The sequence below is a fragment of the Hemicordylus capensis genome, chromosome 8 (assembly GCF_027244095.1).
Source record: "Hemicordylus capensis ecotype Gifberg chromosome 8, rHemCap1.1.pri, whole genome shotgun sequence".
NCBI lineage: Eukaryota > Metazoa > Chordata > Lepidosauria > Squamata > Cordylidae > Hemicordylus > Hemicordylus capensis.
In genome coordinates this window covers 25,839,040-25,857,251 of record NC_069664.1, presented here as the reverse complement: position 1 = coordinate 25,857,251, position 18,212 = coordinate 25,839,040, and the positions used below count along the sequence as shown (strand labels likewise).

At 49.0% G+C, this 18,212-nt stretch overlaps 1 protein-coding gene across 1 annotated transcript in view; it reads right to left on the bottom strand.

Annotated features, from left to right (window-relative positions):
* JAM3 (junctional adhesion molecule 3) overlaps positions 1-16,282 on the bottom strand; it is a 37,588-nt gene extending 21,306 nt beyond the window's left edge. The window contains exon 1 of the mRNA XM_053269933.1: positions 16,072-16,282. Coding sequence (XP_053125908.1) covers positions 16,072-16,132 — 61 coding nt within the window. The 5' untranslated portion in view covers positions 16,133-16,282. The remainder of the gene's footprint in view (positions 1-16,071) is intronic.
* Positions 16,283-18,212: the final 1,930 nt, after the last annotated feature.

Sequence of the window (18,212 nt, the reverse complement as noted above, 5' to 3'; positions counted from 1 at the left end):
AATTACTTCCTTCAACCTTGTCTTAGATCAGTCCTTATTCATTAAAAACGGCAGCTTATCTTTATGTTTACTCCTAGATCAGAACACTCTGAGGTCATGAAAATCCTCCCCAGGTCACATTTTAATTGGTGTTTTTATTCCCTACATATGTATCTCGCTCCAAGGCATCTGTTCCTAGGGCTGCCAACTAGGTTTGTCCAGCCAGTAAGCTCGTGCTCTGCCAAGCAAACACTGGGGCTGGGAAAGTGGCAAACCCCTGGTTCTGACAACTCCCCACTACCAATAACTGACCAGATTTCTATCCAGACTCCACCCCGTCACATCCCCACCACAAAACCCCCCAGTTCTGTCCTGGCTTTGCTTCCATCTTCCCCCCATGTATGGGCTGGTGTTTATTTTAAAACCCAAAGGTAGCATCCCAAATTGACCCACAGCAAACACATCCAAATATTAATGCGTTCCGGCTGTTAGAAATGTGCACATACTTTTTCGTGTGGAAGCCAAAATTCAGACCCCACCCCATCTCCAGAGAAAAGTCCAGAGATACGTGTTTTTTTTTAAAACTACAAGCTGTAAACAAATTTAGATGTTTGAAACCTAGGAAGCTGCCTTCTACAGAAGTTATTCTCACGATTGCTCGAAATGGTTTCAAGCAATCGTGAGAATCACTGGGCTCGTGGGTGAGCCCGCTCTCCCCGCACAAACCCCATCTGGCACTTCACATTCATCGTGTGAAGCGCCTCACTGAGTCAGGCCATTGGGCCATCTCGCTCAGGATTGTCTACACTGACTGGCAGCAGCTCTCTAAGGTTTCAGGCAGGCAGGAGTCTCCAGGGACGGAACTTGGGACATTTTGCAAGCAAAGCAGATGCTCTTCCACTGAGCTACAGCCACATCCTTCAAGTCTAGCCTTTTCCCAGGGATGCTAGTTTTCTACAGCTGGTTCACACAACCACAAGGATCCTGGTTAAAAGGTTAACCAGGATTAGTGAGAGGTGTGGAGTTGATTGTGTGAAACCATCCTGGTTATCTATCCTGGTTAGATGCTGGTTAACTGGAATGGTTTGACCAGGATTGCTCTGAAATTCTGGGTTTACACAATCAGCTCCCCCGGACTCACTAATCCCAATTAGATTTTTAGCCAGGATCCTTGCGATTGTGTGAATTTAGCCTATGTTGAGGTTTGTTTTGTTTATAGCTCATTCATAAGGCAAGATGTTGTTGGAGGCCCTTGTGGCTGGGGAAGATGGGAGTTGTAGTCCAACAGCATCTGGGGACCCAGGTTTGAGAACCTCTGTCATCAGGTATCACATGACTGATCAATGACTGATGCCATTTTTAAGACCACATCTTCTTGTCATTATTTAATGAGATGTAGCTGAGATACAGCTAAATGTTTTGTTTGCATTGTAATGAAACATGCGTGCAGCTACACAAAAACCCTCATGTGCAAATGCAAAAATTGCACAGACATGGTTGCGTGCTGGACAATCATGTTTTCCCATGGATGTCCACCACATAACTGCAAAATTCTGTGCACATGCGCAAGAGCGCTCCTGTGACGTGTGTGCATGGTCCATTCAAACACAAATGGAACGCTGGGCTGTATGGCAGCCTGTGTGTCCAGCAAACCGTCCCAATTCAATCTCCCCATTTCCAGATCTCCCTTCCCAAAATGGGAGCTGCAGAGTGGGCGCTGCTTTGGCGCAGGTCTTAAATTATTTCATGTTTTGGAAGCCCAGCATACACAGCCTTGACAACGGGTAAACATCTGTCAAGTCTTGTGTAACTCTTATTTCTTGGGAAACATAACAAATCAGATGCACGTGCCAAAAACTGGAAAGCCAGTGGAAGAATTGAGGAAACCTACACGTAACATCAGCAATCAAAAGGGGACTGCAAAGTATCAGGAAATAAAAGCTCCCTCCCAGCTGGAATAACTTGGCAAAATTAATCATCTTCTACGGCAATTTCCCTCGTATCGAAGACTGTGGATCCCAGCTGACCTGCCCCCTCCCTTTCCCACAAACTGGAATGTGTGTTCCCTGCCAGAAATCCCATAACCATTGGTCCATCTAGCTCAGTATTGTCTTCACAGACTGGCAGCGGCTTCTCCAAGGTTGCAGGCAGGAATCTCTCCCAGCCCTATCTTGGAATCTCTCCCAGCCTGGCATGAAAGGAGTTAAAGGGGTCTCACCAAGCATAGGCAAAACCAAGCATTTAGTAGAGAACTCAAATTCTGATAATCCTCAAGCTTTCTCTCCCTACCAGCTATTTTTAGCCAAGTATTCTTCCAACGTGCCAAGTTTCCTGATATCGCCGTCAGAAGCTTCTTGTTCCCACAGAGACTCTGCTTGTGTCTCAAGGTGCAGAAAAGCCTCCAAGGGTACATGAGATGCCCCTGTTTGGACCAGGGCCATTGGGTTTGGACTCAAATGTACAAAGATCAGCCCTTCCTCCCACCCCTATAGGCAAAGGATATTTGGACAAATCTCTCAATGATGCTTGCCAGATACATACTGGCCAACATCCTAATGCTGCGGTTGCACAAGAACATTACGCAAAGGACAAGGCTGTTGCACAAGCTCGTTGCACTCTATGTTCTTTGTCTTTTTTTTTTTTTTTTAGTTTTAGCTGGCTGAACAAGGTGTGCAAACAGGGGCATGCTGCATGTTTTGCAGGGAACTTACGCGCAAACATGCAATTCTGAAAAGCCCCAGTGATTTAGCACAGCTGTGTTGTCTTCTTGCACTAGCACAACATTGTTCGTTGTGCAAGTGCAGTGTTAGCCAGGACATGGGCCTGTATTTTCTTTAGAATCCGCTAATTATTTACAGAGAAGCCACAATTTCTCCCAACATTTTTGGACTTTCCAAACAGCATTTGTGGAACTGGAAGTTTGGCCATTTTGCTTCCTCATTCTGCTCTTGACCTCTGTCCCAGGCATATGCTGCACGACCTCAAGCAGAACATTCACTCTTTGAACACAAAGAACACTTTGTGTGGTAGCATACACCCTTTCCCCCTTGCCCATCGCTTTCCATGCCCCCCAAGCTGATGTTTTGTATTGTGAAAGTTTCTATGACCAAGTGCTTTTTGCCTCCATTTTTCAGACCATCGCCTGATCCGGACTGAACACCTCCGCCTCTCAAACAGGCAATGTTCAAGTAGTCTAGAAAACCAAGGTTTCTCTGTGTGTTCATGGTGCCCCACAAAATAAAGGAAGAGAGTCCTCTGTCCTTGAAGTCTAGCATTCAACACAGGTGAGGCGACAGACAAAAGGAAGTGAAATGGACACAGGGACTAGTCAATAGGTGAAGGATATGCATGTATTTCAGGTACACACATCCCTTCGACGTGGGTACAGCAAGCTGTGCATAGGCTACGAAGGCTTCAGGGGGAAGGTGGGTTTTGAGGAGGGAACTGAAGAAAGCGAAAGTGAGGGCGGCATGAAGTGGCTCTAAGGAGCAAAGTGCAAAAGCAACGAGGTGTGGATGTTGCAAGGCCATGGACGGTTCTGAAGACAAGGACCTAACGTTCATTTTCATCCCTAATTTTTTTTTAACTGGGGCCACGTTAAGGCTGGAAGAAAGGCTGGAAGAACGGCAGCATTGGTTTTGCCCACTCTACCTACTCTACCTTCACAAGCTGAAGCACGGGCAAAGGGCTCTATAACCCCTTCACACACATCGTGACCAGCAACAGAGGCCTTGGCAGAGGCCTGCCCATTTGGTGCGCCTCAGCACAGCCCCTGAATGAGGAGCTAGCAGCTGAGGGACATCGAGGAAGAAGGCAGGCTCGAGGAAGGCCTCAGTTCCCGTTTACACTGACTGGGAGCCATCTTGAAACAAGACCAATGCCGAGGGTGCTAACCCTTCAGGACTGCCTGGAGTCTCCCGGAATCAGCATCCATCTCCAGATGGCTCTTGAAAGCAACCTTGGAGGTTTTAATGGCTGGATATTGTGAAAAAGGCCTAGCTTTGGTCATAGTTGTCACCCCTAGCTGCGTCCTGCCCTTCTGCTTTCCCTCAGTTCCCAGTTCAGCGGAGACCATCACACCGTTAAACCGCCTCATAAGAGTTGGCGTCTATCTCGACAGGAGACACTCGCAGCTGGGAATGTGGGCATCTCTGTGTCCTTCATTTCCCTTTTAACCTTCCCCAGCTGCAAGGCTTCAAGAGCCAACGTGTTCTTTTCCCGAGCGCTTTCGATATCAAGCACAAAGAGCTGCCCTATATTGGCGGCTCCCTGGGTCAAGGAATGGACAACAACGGAGCCTTTTATCTCTTGTCTGATCACAAACGTCACTTCCGTTCCCCAGAGGGCGTGAGAGAGTTGAGCATTTTCAGAGCTGGCAGCAAATGCTATGGGGGTGGAGAAGGATGAAAGCCCTCAATCCAATACCTCCATGGGTAGATACAGAAGACTGTTACCACCCATTCTATTTTACATTTATATCCTGCTTTTCCTCCAAGGAGCCCAGAGTGATGTACATGGTTATGTTTATCCTCAAAACAACCCTGTGAGGTAGGTTAGGCTGAGAGATACGTGACTGGCCCAGAGTCACCCAGTGAGTTTCATGGCTGAATGGGGATTTGAACTCAGGTCCCCTTGGTTCTAGCCCAACACTCTAACCACTAACACCACACCAGACTTCTGCACCCACTATGTGATAAAATCCTTTCTTTTGTTTGGCAGGGTGATTCAGACAACCAAGCTACTGTGGGGTGGGAGAGCTTGCCCAGATGGACTCTCAGGTGCTTTGAAAAACCGGCAGTCAAGGGCTAAAGTGCTACCACTGTCAGAGATGGCCTAAGATATTTTGGTACCTCAGGTAGGAAAACCAACATGGCTGCCCAGGCCAGGCCAATCTTGGCAGAGATGCCATAAGAAACTAAATGACGGGCAATAAACTGCTCTTTAGTGGTATTCCAAAATCTTCCAGTTGAAGAGGGATGTGACACTTCGCCTTGTCAAATGATGAGGTTGACCAGTTCTTGTAGGCTGCAGGATAAATTTTAGAAAGCCAAGGAAGTCAATACTGTCTGCTGACATACATCTGTCCCTAACTGGGGTATCTGACCAGGGTTGTGTGTGGGGTTTTTTTAAAAGCAAATAGTATAGGGAGAGGCAGTCTTTGTTCCATGGAGTCTGAGGGTTTGGACATCAGCTAAGGCCATTTTGTTGCATAGGGCTGTGACATGCAAGAACAAGGGACATCTATTAAAACCAGACATACCTGCCAGCCTCAAGGGGAGCAGGCCTTTGAAGATGATCACTCATCACCTAGACTGTTAAAGAGATCAGAGCATTTCAGAAGACCTAGCTTTTCCTACGTTTGCAGCTCTGTGAGGCGAGAAGCAGCACCTGTACAAATTCCAAGAGTGGCGCACAAGTGAGAGATACTTGAGTGAACCCTGTCCCACATGGAATCTGATCTCCAAATCGGTGTGTCTGAACTCAGCTTCTACTGGGCAGAATTCAATTAACGCGTCGCCAAAGCCACACTCCAAAGCAAGGGTGAATAATTCATGGCCCCATCTGGTCAGGGACAGCCGGACACCCCTTGTTCCAGCCCCGTCACATTCCTGAGTTCTCCTTTGCCTGGAGTCCTCCTGGGGAAGGGAAGAAATCTGGAAAGAGCAATCTCATTACAGAGAGCTAATGCAAGCTGACCTGGCCTTAAGATACCCGCCTCACTCACAGCGTAATCGGAGTACCTGACCTGGAATAGCTCAGCAGGTCAGACTGCCGGAAAGTCAACTTTGATTAGCGCTAACTAATTCTCTCGTGCTGACATCAGCACTGGGCCTCTTTCTTGGGCCCACCAAGTAGCCATTCCCTTTTTAAAAAAGAGATGGAAAAGAGTGTTTAGCAATTATAGCCCCATCTCTTCCAACACCTCAGAGATAAAAATAGGGAGACGCTTATAACACTCAATTGTCAAGGCAAAGATGATTGCTTGAGTCTCCACCTTACCAGCTGCCATTTTGGAAAGGTCTTATCTTCTGGCTATATGCACCATTCACTTGCTCCATAACTGACTGCCTTTAGCATCTTTAATAACAGATATATTAGAAACCCAAAATTATTGTCCGATAATATGTGATCACGCTTCTGAACGTCAGATGGCAATGTGCACTATGTGGGAGAGAAAGCTCTCCATTTGGCACTCCTTTGGTAGATACAGAAGACCATTTACCACACATCTGCACCTGCGATGTGAAAAACGTCCTCCTTACCATTGGCAGGGTGATCCAGACATCCAAGCTAGTGTGGGGCGAGAAAGCTCATCCTGAAGTAGCTAGAAGGCCTGTACAGCTTCTGTATTACTTTGCAAAACCAAGTGATAGCAATGCCAGAGATGGCCCAAGATGTCTTTGAGATGACAGCAACTGCCGTATGTGAAATGGCAGCGCTACGCACATGAGCCCCCACAGACAAGGGACCCCCACCTGCTGGGAGATGTAACTTCCAGGAGGCCTTGGGGAGGGAGCTGAACCCTGGAAAAAAACAACTCCAGCAGTTCACCTGAAGCAAAGTTTCACAAACCACTTTAGGAACACAGGAAGCTGCCATATACTGAGTCAGACCATGGGTCCATCTAGCTCAGTATTGCCTACCCAGACTGGCAGCAGCTTCTCCAAGGTTGCAGGCAGGAGTCTCCCTCAGCCCTTGGAGATGCTGCCAGGGAGGGAACTGGGAACCTTCTGCATGCACCTTCTGCATGCAAGCATACTGATGCTCTTACGGTGCTCACATGTAGTCTCCCATTCAAATGCAAACCAGAGTGGACTCTGCTTAGCAAAGGGGACAATTCATGCTTGCTACCACAAGACCAGCTCTCCTCCCACCACACCTTACGAAGCCAGAAAGCAGGAGTGATTTACCAAGGGCAGGTGCAACACACAGAGGCTGCCCTTAGAAAACAGAGCAGTCAGAGCACCTGTATTTCAAGTGCTCAAGGGACTTCACACGCAGAAGAAAGAGGTACACAGCCCTGTAAGAGAGGCTAATAGAGCCCCGCATTGCAAGGTCCAGGGCCTGAAAGAAGAATGGCTTGCTGAAGGCCACAGTATCTAGGGCTGTGTAGGTCGGATTGGGTTGCATCGGAATCTGACACTTTGGCCTGTGCACAATCAACCTAATGGTTGCCTAAGGCCATTATGATGAACAAACCGTGGTTTCTGTGGCGGTTTGGACCGGTCTGCAGGCAGGTGCGTGGGCTACTAACGCTGCTGGTTATTTCCCCCCACACACACCTTACTTATGTCAAATCTGGCAACTATCAGGAGCAAAGGAGGAAGAAGACAGAGAGAAGGGAGCAGGGGCGGGAAGCATCCTACAGCTACAAAACTGAGCTCTGGAAAAGTGGCACAATGTGTTCTGTACCAGACACAAGAGCAACAGAAGGCCTATGTGTGTTTCTTCTTCTTCTTCTAAATCCTCCCCAGCTAAAAAAGAAAGAAGACTTCAAAGGGCTTATCCCTTTCCTTCCCCCACCCCACCGACTCAAGTGGGAGAGAAGCTTATTAAATCACGCAGGAAATTTGGGTGAGGACAGCTGGCCCCTAGCCTGACGGATCAGAAGAATCTTTATAGGGAGAGGGAAGGAACGAGTTAGTAGCCGGAATCACACACACACACCCCCCACAAACACACAAATATATACAAATGGAGGCACACTCTGGCCTGGGCTGGCAATCTCAAACTGCTACCTCAGCAGCCGAGTGAGATAATGCCCGGCTGTTTCTCCACACCTCCTAGTTTTCATTTTTCCTTGTAAACTCAAGGCTTTCTCAAGATAAACAGCCTCCATCTGGAAGGGTGGAATCTTAACTGCATATCAACACCACAGACTTAAACAGGTTTAACCAATCATTCCCTGTCCCTTGGGGACTGTCGTTCTGGGGTGTGTGTGTTGGGGGGGGGAAGTGGGATAGAGCTCTTCCCAGCACCCCTCCCCAAAATAATTATATGGTAATCTTATCACAAAATAGGAATTCAGTGTTAGTCCAAAGCTGGGTTTCAGAATGTATTAATGTGGTTAGGGGAAGGAAGGTTTGCCACCTGTCTCTCCCCCACCACCCAAGTAATTTTGAACTGCTTTGTGATAGGCAGAAATTCAACAGGTGCACCTTTTGCCAACCCAGAGCTGCCAGGATTTTATTTCTTTTATTCCTTTTCATTTGTAGTCTGCTTTTCTTCAACAACAGGACCCAAAGCATTGGCAACATGGGATCTAGGAGTGATCTACCATCCAAGCAGATATGGTCTATGCCTCGACCAGGTAGCTTCCTCATGTGCCATTAGTCCATGCCCTGAATGTGAAATCCTCCATGTACTTAGGAACACACCATATTTACCTGACTAGTTTTTGATGTTAGAAATTGGGGATGGAGGCCGTTCTCTTGAATTCAGAGTCTATTTCCTTTTGGGCAAATACAGTTACAACTTGTATTTAACCAGTATTTTTAAGGGATTCGTCTTTAATTCCGAGTCATCTTCTATTTGGGTAAATATAGTGTGTCATATCATCAGTCACACATAAGGTTGCCAGCTACTTTTTACTGCCACTGCTCCTCTGCCTTGAACAGCAGCCTGGCATGAAGATCAAACTCTTCTTGTCGCCTTATCTGTATGTTTGATCTTTCAGTCCTGGAGGCAAGGGTGCATCTCTACTCCAGTGAACAGTTTCCCTTTGAAGTTGACTTGTACTATGAAGGACGACGTGTGTTCTTATACCCTTGCAGGATCACACTCTCATTTTCCTAGCACTGACAACCCAGCTATGAAATTTTTCCGGAGGCTAATCTTGCTCGGAAGTCTATAAACACAGCTTTGTTAATTTTACAATACCTGTCTGCCTAGAGGATTTTCTTCCCCCATTGTGTGGGTGGTTCTTGGCTTTAAAAAAAAAATTAAAGAGGGAAGTGCAATATAATTAGATTAATATTATCACTGCTGGGTTCTAGAATAGAGCATTACTTCGCAGAGCTAGTCTTTTGCAAGCAATCGTGAAAAGCCAAAGTTGTACTGTAAACAAAGAACACCCCAAACTCAAGATACTTAGGAAAGCCAACAATGGGGGCCGGGGGGCATCCATGAGAGAGGTTTGATAACATTATTCATATTGTGCAGCAAGTGGACAGCAGTGTGCCCTCTAACAGGGATTCCCAGATGTTGTTGACTACAACTCCCAGAACCCCCAAGCAAAAGCCTTTGCAGCTGGAGATTCTGGGAGTTGTAGTCAACAACATCTGGGAATCCCTGTTAGAGGGAACACTGGTGGATTGAGGGAGGGAGGCTGTTCACATGAGCTGCCCTACAAGGGCTTTCACAGCCCGACCTGGGTATGGTTGGGATTGTGGCTGTCCCGCTGGGTAGCCCAAGTTTCTTCCTTGGACTATTATAGAGGCAGAAGTTCGCAAGCACACCCTTCCAGCCCAGTACCCAGTCATGTGTCTGTGCAGGCTGCCTACAGAGAGATTGTGTGGGAGCCGGAAGCTGGGTAGGATGGGCGTGGCCAACCCACATTCTGTCCCTAGCATTTTATCGAGAGTGGATGAAAAGCCATCCTCCCCAGCTCCAACATGGTCACCTTGTTACCTTTGCAAACCCACAACCGCCAAACAAGAGGATGCCCAGCAATCCTACTAGGGCTGGGGGCTCATCTGCTCCTCCGGCCACGTTGTGAGAACAGCCCCACACTGAGTCAGACCCTTGTTAGGGATGTGCAAACTGGCTCAACCTCAAGCTGGTTCAACATCGAGCCGGCCCGGTTTGAGGGCTTGGTTGAGCTGAGCCACACACACCCAGGCCAGGTTTTTTAAAAAATGTTTTTTTTTTAAAAAAAATAGCAGACTTACCACCTCCAAGACCTTTGGGAGTGGGGCTGCTGTGACTGATGTGGGGTGTGTGTGTGTGTGTGTGTGTGTGGCAGTTCCCCCTGGTCTTCCACGGGCAGTTTTGGCCCATTTGCGGGGACTTTCGGTCCTCTCTCTGCTCACAGTGGCTATTTTGGAGGCTGCTGTGAGCAGAAAAGGGGCCGAAATGCCCATGGAAGACTGGAGGAGGCCAGGGAGGGGAGGGGAGGGGCAGGGGAGGGGGAACCAACAGACACACACACACACACACACACACACACACACCATGGCTGCAGCAGCACCCCCAAGGCCTTGGAGGTGGTACGCCTGCCATTTTTAAAAGAAAGAAAAAGAAAAAAAATGTCCCTGGCAGCTGCAAACAGACTCTAGTTCAAGCCAAGCCAAGCCTCTCATTCGGGGTGCCAAAACCGAACATGCCCGGCTCGGTTTGAGTCCGGTTTTGTGCACATCCCTAACCCTTGGTCCCCTGAGCTCAGCACTGTCTACTCTGATTGGCAGAACTCTCCACTCCAAGGTTTCAGGCAGGAGCCTTTCCCAGTTCTATCTGGAGATGCCAGGGACTGAACTCGGGGCCTTCTACAAGCAAAGCAGACGCTCTTCCACTGAGGTCTGAACCCATCCCCAACTCAAGGAGACCAGAGTCGTTCATTCCGCAGACCCATTTTGGCACCAGGCTTTGATCTTCCTGCAGGAAGAGGAAGCCGACTGAGCACGCAACCACGTTAATTAATTTTGTCTCCTCGCTTCATCTGCTCTCACAGGCTGCAATTTCCAAAGAAGTCTCCAGACAGCACTAAATGTTGAACATACAAGGAGGAGAGAGATGAGGTTTACCCCCAAACCGTTTGACAACACAAATTGGAGCACTTTGCATAATGAGAAGGAGGGAAGCGTGGAGGGTTCTGAATCAGCACTTTACTGGCCAGTGGGAATCGCCCATCCTCTCCGCCTCCTTCACCCCAGCCCACCCTGCCGCCAGCGGGCTGCCGCTTTAGGAAAAGTTCACAAACATGCCATGGATCAACAGGGGTTGGGTGCAATCAGCTGTGAAACACAAGTTCTAAATTTACAGCATCATCCAGTTCTGCTTCAACACACAGACACACAAAGGGGAGGGGGGAACACAAGCCATCGCACTGCAAAGAATGCCAGAAGAAGAGACACAATTTGCTAAAGGGCAGACGTGAGCACACACAATTCCCCATTGTCCGCGGTCAGTGGTTTTCAAGCTCCCTTTTCAAGGAATCCTTTGGATGCTGATCAGTGGATAACTCCGCAAAAAGATCAATAATGACAGACCACCATTTACCACCAAAGAAGACGGCTGGCATTCACCTCTGCCAGCTTTCCCCATTTAATGCAGAGCGACATGGGAGCTTTGGGTGCGCTGTTAGTCCACATGAGGCAGTGGTGATGTCTAACACCGGTCCAGCCCTGAATAAACAGGGTAGCCAACTATGACCTATGCATGATGTGGAGAGAGTAGACACAGATAAGCTTTTTTCCTTCTCTTGCAGTAGTAGAACCAGGGATCGCCCCATGAAACTGATGTGGGCAGGAAATTTAGGCCTGGCAAAAGGAGGTACTTTCCCCACACAATGCATAATTCTCTGTCATGGGATGTGGTGATGGTCACCAGCTTGGATGACCAGTTAAGGGTTGCTCTGTTGGCAGAGCATTGGGGAAAGGCTGTTTTTTAAGTGTCCTTAACCCTGACCAGCAGCAAGGTGGATGGACTCAATTGCGACAGCCATGAACGCACCACTGGGAGACCTTCAAGGCCAAGTGGAAGACAGACCATCCTGGAGAGAATCTATCTATGTGGTCGCTAAGAGTCGACACTGACTTGATGGCGATCAATCAATCAATCCTGCTTGAGGTTCAAATTGACTCTATGAAGCAGTTAGCTGCACCCAATGCGTATCACTGCCCCATCCACTACAGAGCTGGACAAACACTGACTGGACAGCGAGGGTCTTCCTTGGTAGTAGCTAAATACCATCCATTCTCACTCTGTTGTGTTTTTGCTGCTTGGAGACCTTTTCTGACCAAATATAGCAGAAGATATATTTAAACCTAAATAAACAAACACTGGAGACAGCTTGACTCTTCAGAAACTGACATGGTTGCATTCCACTACAGAAATGACACGCTAAATAAGCCCTGCTAACTGAGCAGAGACACCTTTTAAAGTGGTGGTTCTCTTGACTGAGCAGGGGGAGAGCCACGGGCCTTATCCAACCCCGGCACAGCATCCTTCCAGTGGCTGTCGCTGGTATCTGCCTTACGTTTCTTTTTAGATGGTGAGTCCTTTGGGGACAGGGAGCCATCTTATTTAGGTATTATTTATTTTTCTATGTAAACCACTTTGAGAACTTTGGTTGGCAAGCGGTATATAAATATTCATCATAGCAGTAGAAATGGACATCGCTTTTTATTTTTTTACTTTAAAAAAAAAGTAACTCAGCCTTGATTCTTTGTTCAAGCCCTACGCAGAACCAAGGCATCAGCAAGGAGGCATAAAAATTACATTTGGGATGCCCGAATGACCACTTGCACCTTTGGCGTCTGGAAATAAACAGTTTAGAAGAGAAAGGAATCCTAGTTGAGTGTCAGGCCATTTGTTTTCAGCATACGGGCAGAGACCCGCACACATGCAAATGCATACCTCTCCATGTTCCAATGAGCATTTAAGGCTCCAAAATGGTTATGGTGAACATGGAGTGCAAAGGCAATTTGCCTGCATCACATTCTCGTCCAACAGCTGTGAAGTGGATGCACAAGAGACGGCACAGATGCTCCCCTGACGCTTTGAGGATGGCTTATTCACTGCTGCCCAAGAAACACCAAACCCTGCCCAAGAATGCTACTGAACCCGCCGTTCAAAGCACCCAGTTCTGTCCCAATGGAGCAAGCTTGTCTTGGGTCGCCTCTCCTCAGAAGACAGGAGGATGCAACTTCGTGCACACACCGCATTCCTGGCATTCACACCCCCGTTGCCAGCTTCGAGAGGCTAAAATCCAAGAACCCCGGAAAAAGAAACCCTAGGCCTAGACAGCTGGGACAGAGCACTTGCGTCTTGAAAGACAGCTGAAAGTCGGCATAAATGGGGCAGAGGGACCTCGAGACACTTTTACTACAATGCGACAAGACCGTCTTTGTAAGCCCACACTCTATTTGTGACTCTGGAGAATTCCAGGCCTCCCAACTATTTTGGCTCAGTTTGGGATGCAGTCCTTCTCAGGGAGTCCATCCAGAGCAGGTTGGAACACAGAGCGAGGTGGGGGTGATGGTGGAACAACAACAACAACAACAACAACAACTGCTGCTGCTGCTGCTACTGCTGCTACGACGACGACGTATATACTGCTTTTCGACCAAAAAAAGTTATCGAAGTGGTTAACATAGAAAAAGAAGATGGTGTCTTGTCCCCCAAAGGAATCACAGTCTAAAAAGAAACACAAGGTAGACACCAGCAACAGCCACTGGAGGGATGCTGTGTTGGGGCCGGATAGGACCAGTTGCTCTCCCCCTGCTGAATATAATAGAATCACCGCTTTGAAAGGAGCCTCTTTGCCTAGTTCGCCAGAATGAGGATTGTGGTGGAGTAATAGACAGATTTGGGGGTATGGCTATGAGAAACCAGGTACAATCCTCCACTCACTTCTGAAGCTGAAAGCAAAGAAAACACACTACTCTGATACAGTATGTACAGTGTTTCGGTTTCTTTCTTTTGTCGCAAGCCACCCCTGTTTTGCCTTGGCAAACCTAAAAGTTCCTAAAAGTATAAATGCATTTAGGAACATAAAAAGCTGTGTTACATCACTGGTCTATCCAGATCAATATTGTCGACACTCTCTGGCAGGCAGCAGCTTCTCCAAAGTTTCAGGCAAGAATCTTTCCCAGCTCTATCTGCAGAAGCCAAGGATTGAACCTGAGACCTTCTGAAATCCTCCCCCTGAGCAAAGAGACACCTTTTAAAGTGGCGAGTCTCTTAAATTTAGCAGGGGGAGAGCAACTGGCCCTATCCAGTCTCAGCACAGCATCCCTCCAATGGCTGCTGCTGGTATCTGCCTTAAGTTTCCTTTTAGATTGCAAGCCCTTTGGGGACAGGGGACCATCTTATTTATGTATCATTTATTTTTCTATGTAAACTGCTTTGAGGACTTTGGTTGAAAAGCAGCATATAAATATTCATAATAGTAGTAATAGTAGTAGTTGTCATTGTCATCGTCTCCCACCCATAAATGCACTTTGGTCCTTCTGTGCCCACTCACCCCCCATTTTTCTGGTTACCACCACTGTAAGACACTGCAAGCTGAAAGTACTGCAGTGCTATCGCCTCTTTTACATCTCTAGGGGTAACCTCCATGAAGTTATCCAAACTGCTCTTAATCAGAACATAATTCCCTCCAGTAGGAGGAAAACCTGGGTAGCCTTTCCTCCAGCCTTGCTTCCACACAATCACTTCTGCCCAGGTTTCCCTCCAGCCTTGCTTCCACACAACCAAAAAATGGGATCACACGCAGCTCCCAAACCTGGGTAAAACACTGTTTTTGATTGTGTGAATGACCTCAATGTATTAATGTGTACTGTCTGCCTGGAATCAGGACCAAAAAAGGGCAGTAAGGTAAAAAGCCCCCACCCCCACCCACCCCATCCCAAAACAATGACTGTCAATCTCAGAGACACACACACACACACCCCTCCCAGCCTTTATTAATAGCCAGACAACAAGCCAGGCCCCCTTGCACTGGTGAATGGAATTAGCAAATGTTTTTGCAATTAAAGCAGCAAACATTTGTGTGGGGCTCCTAGAACAAAAGGGGTTTGTCTTGGCAAGTGAATCGGCTCCAGTATCAGCTCTGCCTGGCTAAGCACCACATTCCTGATCCCCCCCCATCCCTCTGGAAAGGTGGGGGAGGTGCTTGAACTGTGGGGAGACTTGGGGGGCAGCCAGGACCTCTTGAAACTTGGACAGGGAGCGGCTTACTCTGCAATGGTGCTAAAGAAAAGAAGCCAGCCATTGGGAAACACACTTTGCAAATCACAAATCGTGATGCAGCCACTTTGTGTGGTGTGTGTGTGTGTCTCAAATTGCCTACAGATGGAGTAGGGGGGTGCACGCCATTTACTTTAATGGTGCCCAATAATCTCCTTCTCACCCGACCACATGAGAGCAAAATCTCCCTGCTTCCACCCTCTCTCCCAACTTCGCAACAAGAGTGTGTGTCTCAAAGTTACAGAAAGATGCAGGAACTTTGATTGCTTTCAGGAGCTCCTCTGAGTTTTTGTCCTTGCCTCCCTCCCTCACAAAAAAGGGGGTGGAGGAGTCTTAAAGAAAGACACAGAGCTTGATACACACACACACACACCCCTTGAGGAGTCCAGACACCAGTGTGTCTGTTTACTTGGCGACAGATGGGGAGAAAACTGTATCGACACAGCATAGAGACCCCCTGATTTTCAAGTCTGGAGGAGGGCAGGCTGACCCCAGGGTGAGGAAATACTTCTGACTTGTAGACCCCACAGGTGGGTCCTCCCTCCTGGATGCTGTCCCTTTCCCTCCAAAGCCGTTAGGGAGCTCCACAGCCCCGCCCTGGCCTCCTTTCACGGCACTGCTATCAGCGCGGTTCACACGGGAAAAGGGGGAGCCAGAGCGAGCCCCCCCACCCCCCATCACCCCCCCCACCCCCCATCACCCCCCCCCCCTTTCATGGAAGATGAAAGTTTCCCCGCGAGTGCCTTTGGCGCAGAGATGCCCGAAGAAGCCACGCGGCCACCCTCTCCCTCCTCCCCACCCTCCGTCCCCCGCAGCCAGACCCTGGTGGAGCCAAACATCACGGGCGTGAACAGCCTCTATTGTTCCCCGCACCGCCTGCCGACAGACGGGGAGGGGCGCCAGTCTGAGTCACATCTGCCCCCCCCACACACACACACACCCCAGCACCAACACCCAAATCCTGCCCCCTCCTTTGCTCCACTTGTGGGTGCTGGAAGCCACTTTGGGGGGTTGCTTGGGGGGCAAGGAAAGAGGAGCCGCTCTCCGCTCTCTCCAAGCCTCCCCACGCCCCAGCAGGGTCTCTCTCTCCCCCCCCCCTTCCAGCCCCAAATGGCCACTGAGGCCTCCTGCGCCCCCCTCTCCCCCCGGCTCCCTCCCACTCTCCCGCCGGGCGAGACTCACTGAGCAGCGGGAGAAGCAGCAGCAGCAGCAGCGAGAGCAGCACCCGCCGTCTGAGCGCCATGATGGGGATGTGACTGAGCCGTGGGGCTGGCCGGGCCGGAGCCTGCGCATTCCCGGTCTGGCCGGGTCCCAGCGCCGGGTGGGAGGAGAGAAAGGCGGCGAAGGAGGGAGCGAGCGATGCCGGCTGAGCAGGACTCGGCTGCCTGGGCAACGGTCGCTAGGCGACGGGAGATGCTGGGGCGCCGTTGCCGCGGCAACCGCATCCACAGACGCGCGGCGGGGTTGGTCGGGAGGCTCCCGAAGAGGATGGAGAAGGGCGGTTTGAAAAGCGGCTTGCTCGGGCGCTCGGCAGCCGTTGGAGGGCCGGAGGAAAGGCCTGGGGCGGGGGGGTGGGGGGCAGCAGGGGCTTGTCCACTGTGCAGCTGGGCACATCTGGGGCAGTGAGGGGATGGGAAACACCGTGTGCAGGAGGGACGAGGCCTCTGTGCAGTTGGGAATATGGGGCTTTAATAAGGAGCAGAGCTGTGGAGATGGAGCATGGAGGGGGCGGGGGGGGGGGAGGATGAAAGACACGGGCAAAAATAAGAGGATCACTGTGCCCCTCTTCATAGCTTTATATTGATAGTGTATTACTGGGACCGGATTCCTGAGTAGTCAAAAGCTTGTATTGACTCATGGAATTGATAGATAGATAGATAGATAGATAGATAGATAGATAGATAGATAGATAGCGAGAGAGAGCCTCCCCTGATAGTGGGATCATGTGGCACACCTCCTCTCACTTTCACTCTGCTCACACTATTTCAGTCACTGTTGTGTTTCTCTTTCTCTCTGTCTCCCTCATTAGGAAAGGCTGGGGAAGTACTCATGGATTAGGCAAGGGATGTGGTTGCCTCCTCAGCTACTTGTGCAGTGTGTGTGTGTGGCGGGGGGAAGGCTTAGAATAAACCCTGGCTTGGGGTTGTGGGCATACGCGCTCCTACCTCTGGACTTCGGGGTAGAAGTCCAGGGCCTCCACACCCTCTGGGGTCCCCCAAATCTCTGTCCTGTGTGCTGTGGTTTGTGTCCTCAAGAACCTACATGTTAAAGAATGATGCTTAACTTGCAGTAGGGGGCCTCCAAAGGCCTTTAGGTCCAGGCGCCAAAATTACCTAGGTGCACCTCTGGTTATGGGGGGGGCGGGGGAAGGAATGGTGTCTAGTGATGGGGATGCCATGGAAACAGTATCCTGGCAACAAAGGATGCTACAGCCTGAGTCCATTGAAGAAAAGGTAGCCATGAGCTTAGGTTAAGCAGTCTGGGGTTTGACTAGTGTGTGTGTGTCCTGGTCATTTGAGGGGCTGAATTCAAGCCTGTTCTCTATTCAATTTATATGCTGAACATATACTGAGAGAAGCTGGATTGGAAGAAGATGAGTGTGGTTTTAAAGCTGGAGGAAGAAACATCAATAACCTGCACTATGCTGATGACACCACTCTGATAGCTGAGAATGTGGATGATCTGCAAGCTCTAGTAATGAAAGTCAAGGAGCAAAGTGAAAAAATAGGGCTACAAGTAAAGAAGACTAAACTAATGACAATGGGTACAGCAACCCCCCGCCGAATTGATAATGAAGACATTGAAGTGGTGGATAGCTTCTGCCTTTCAGGAGCGACCATCAACCGTAAAGGATCCAGCAGTCAAGAAATACGCCGCAGACTAGCACATGGTAGGATTGCAATGAAGGCTTTGGAAAGGATATTTAGATACCGTGACATGTCTACACCTACAAAGATTAGACTCATTCAGACAATGGTTCCCCCCATGACACTCTATGGATGCGAAAGCTGGACTTTGAAGAAGCAAGATAGAAAAAGCATTGACGCTTTTGAACTTTGGTGCTGGAGAAGACTTCTGAGGATACCATGGACAGCCAGGAAAACAAACCAATGGATCATAGAACAAATCAATCCAGAGTTTGTGCCTCAAGGCACAAATGACTAGGCTCAAACTATCATATTTCAGAAACATTATGCGAAGACCCAGCTCCCTTGAGAAGTCCATAATGCTGGGGAAGTAGAAGGAAAGAGAAGAGGGCGACCAGCAGCAAGGTGGATGGACTCGATTACAACAGCAATGAATGCACCACTGAGAGACCTTAA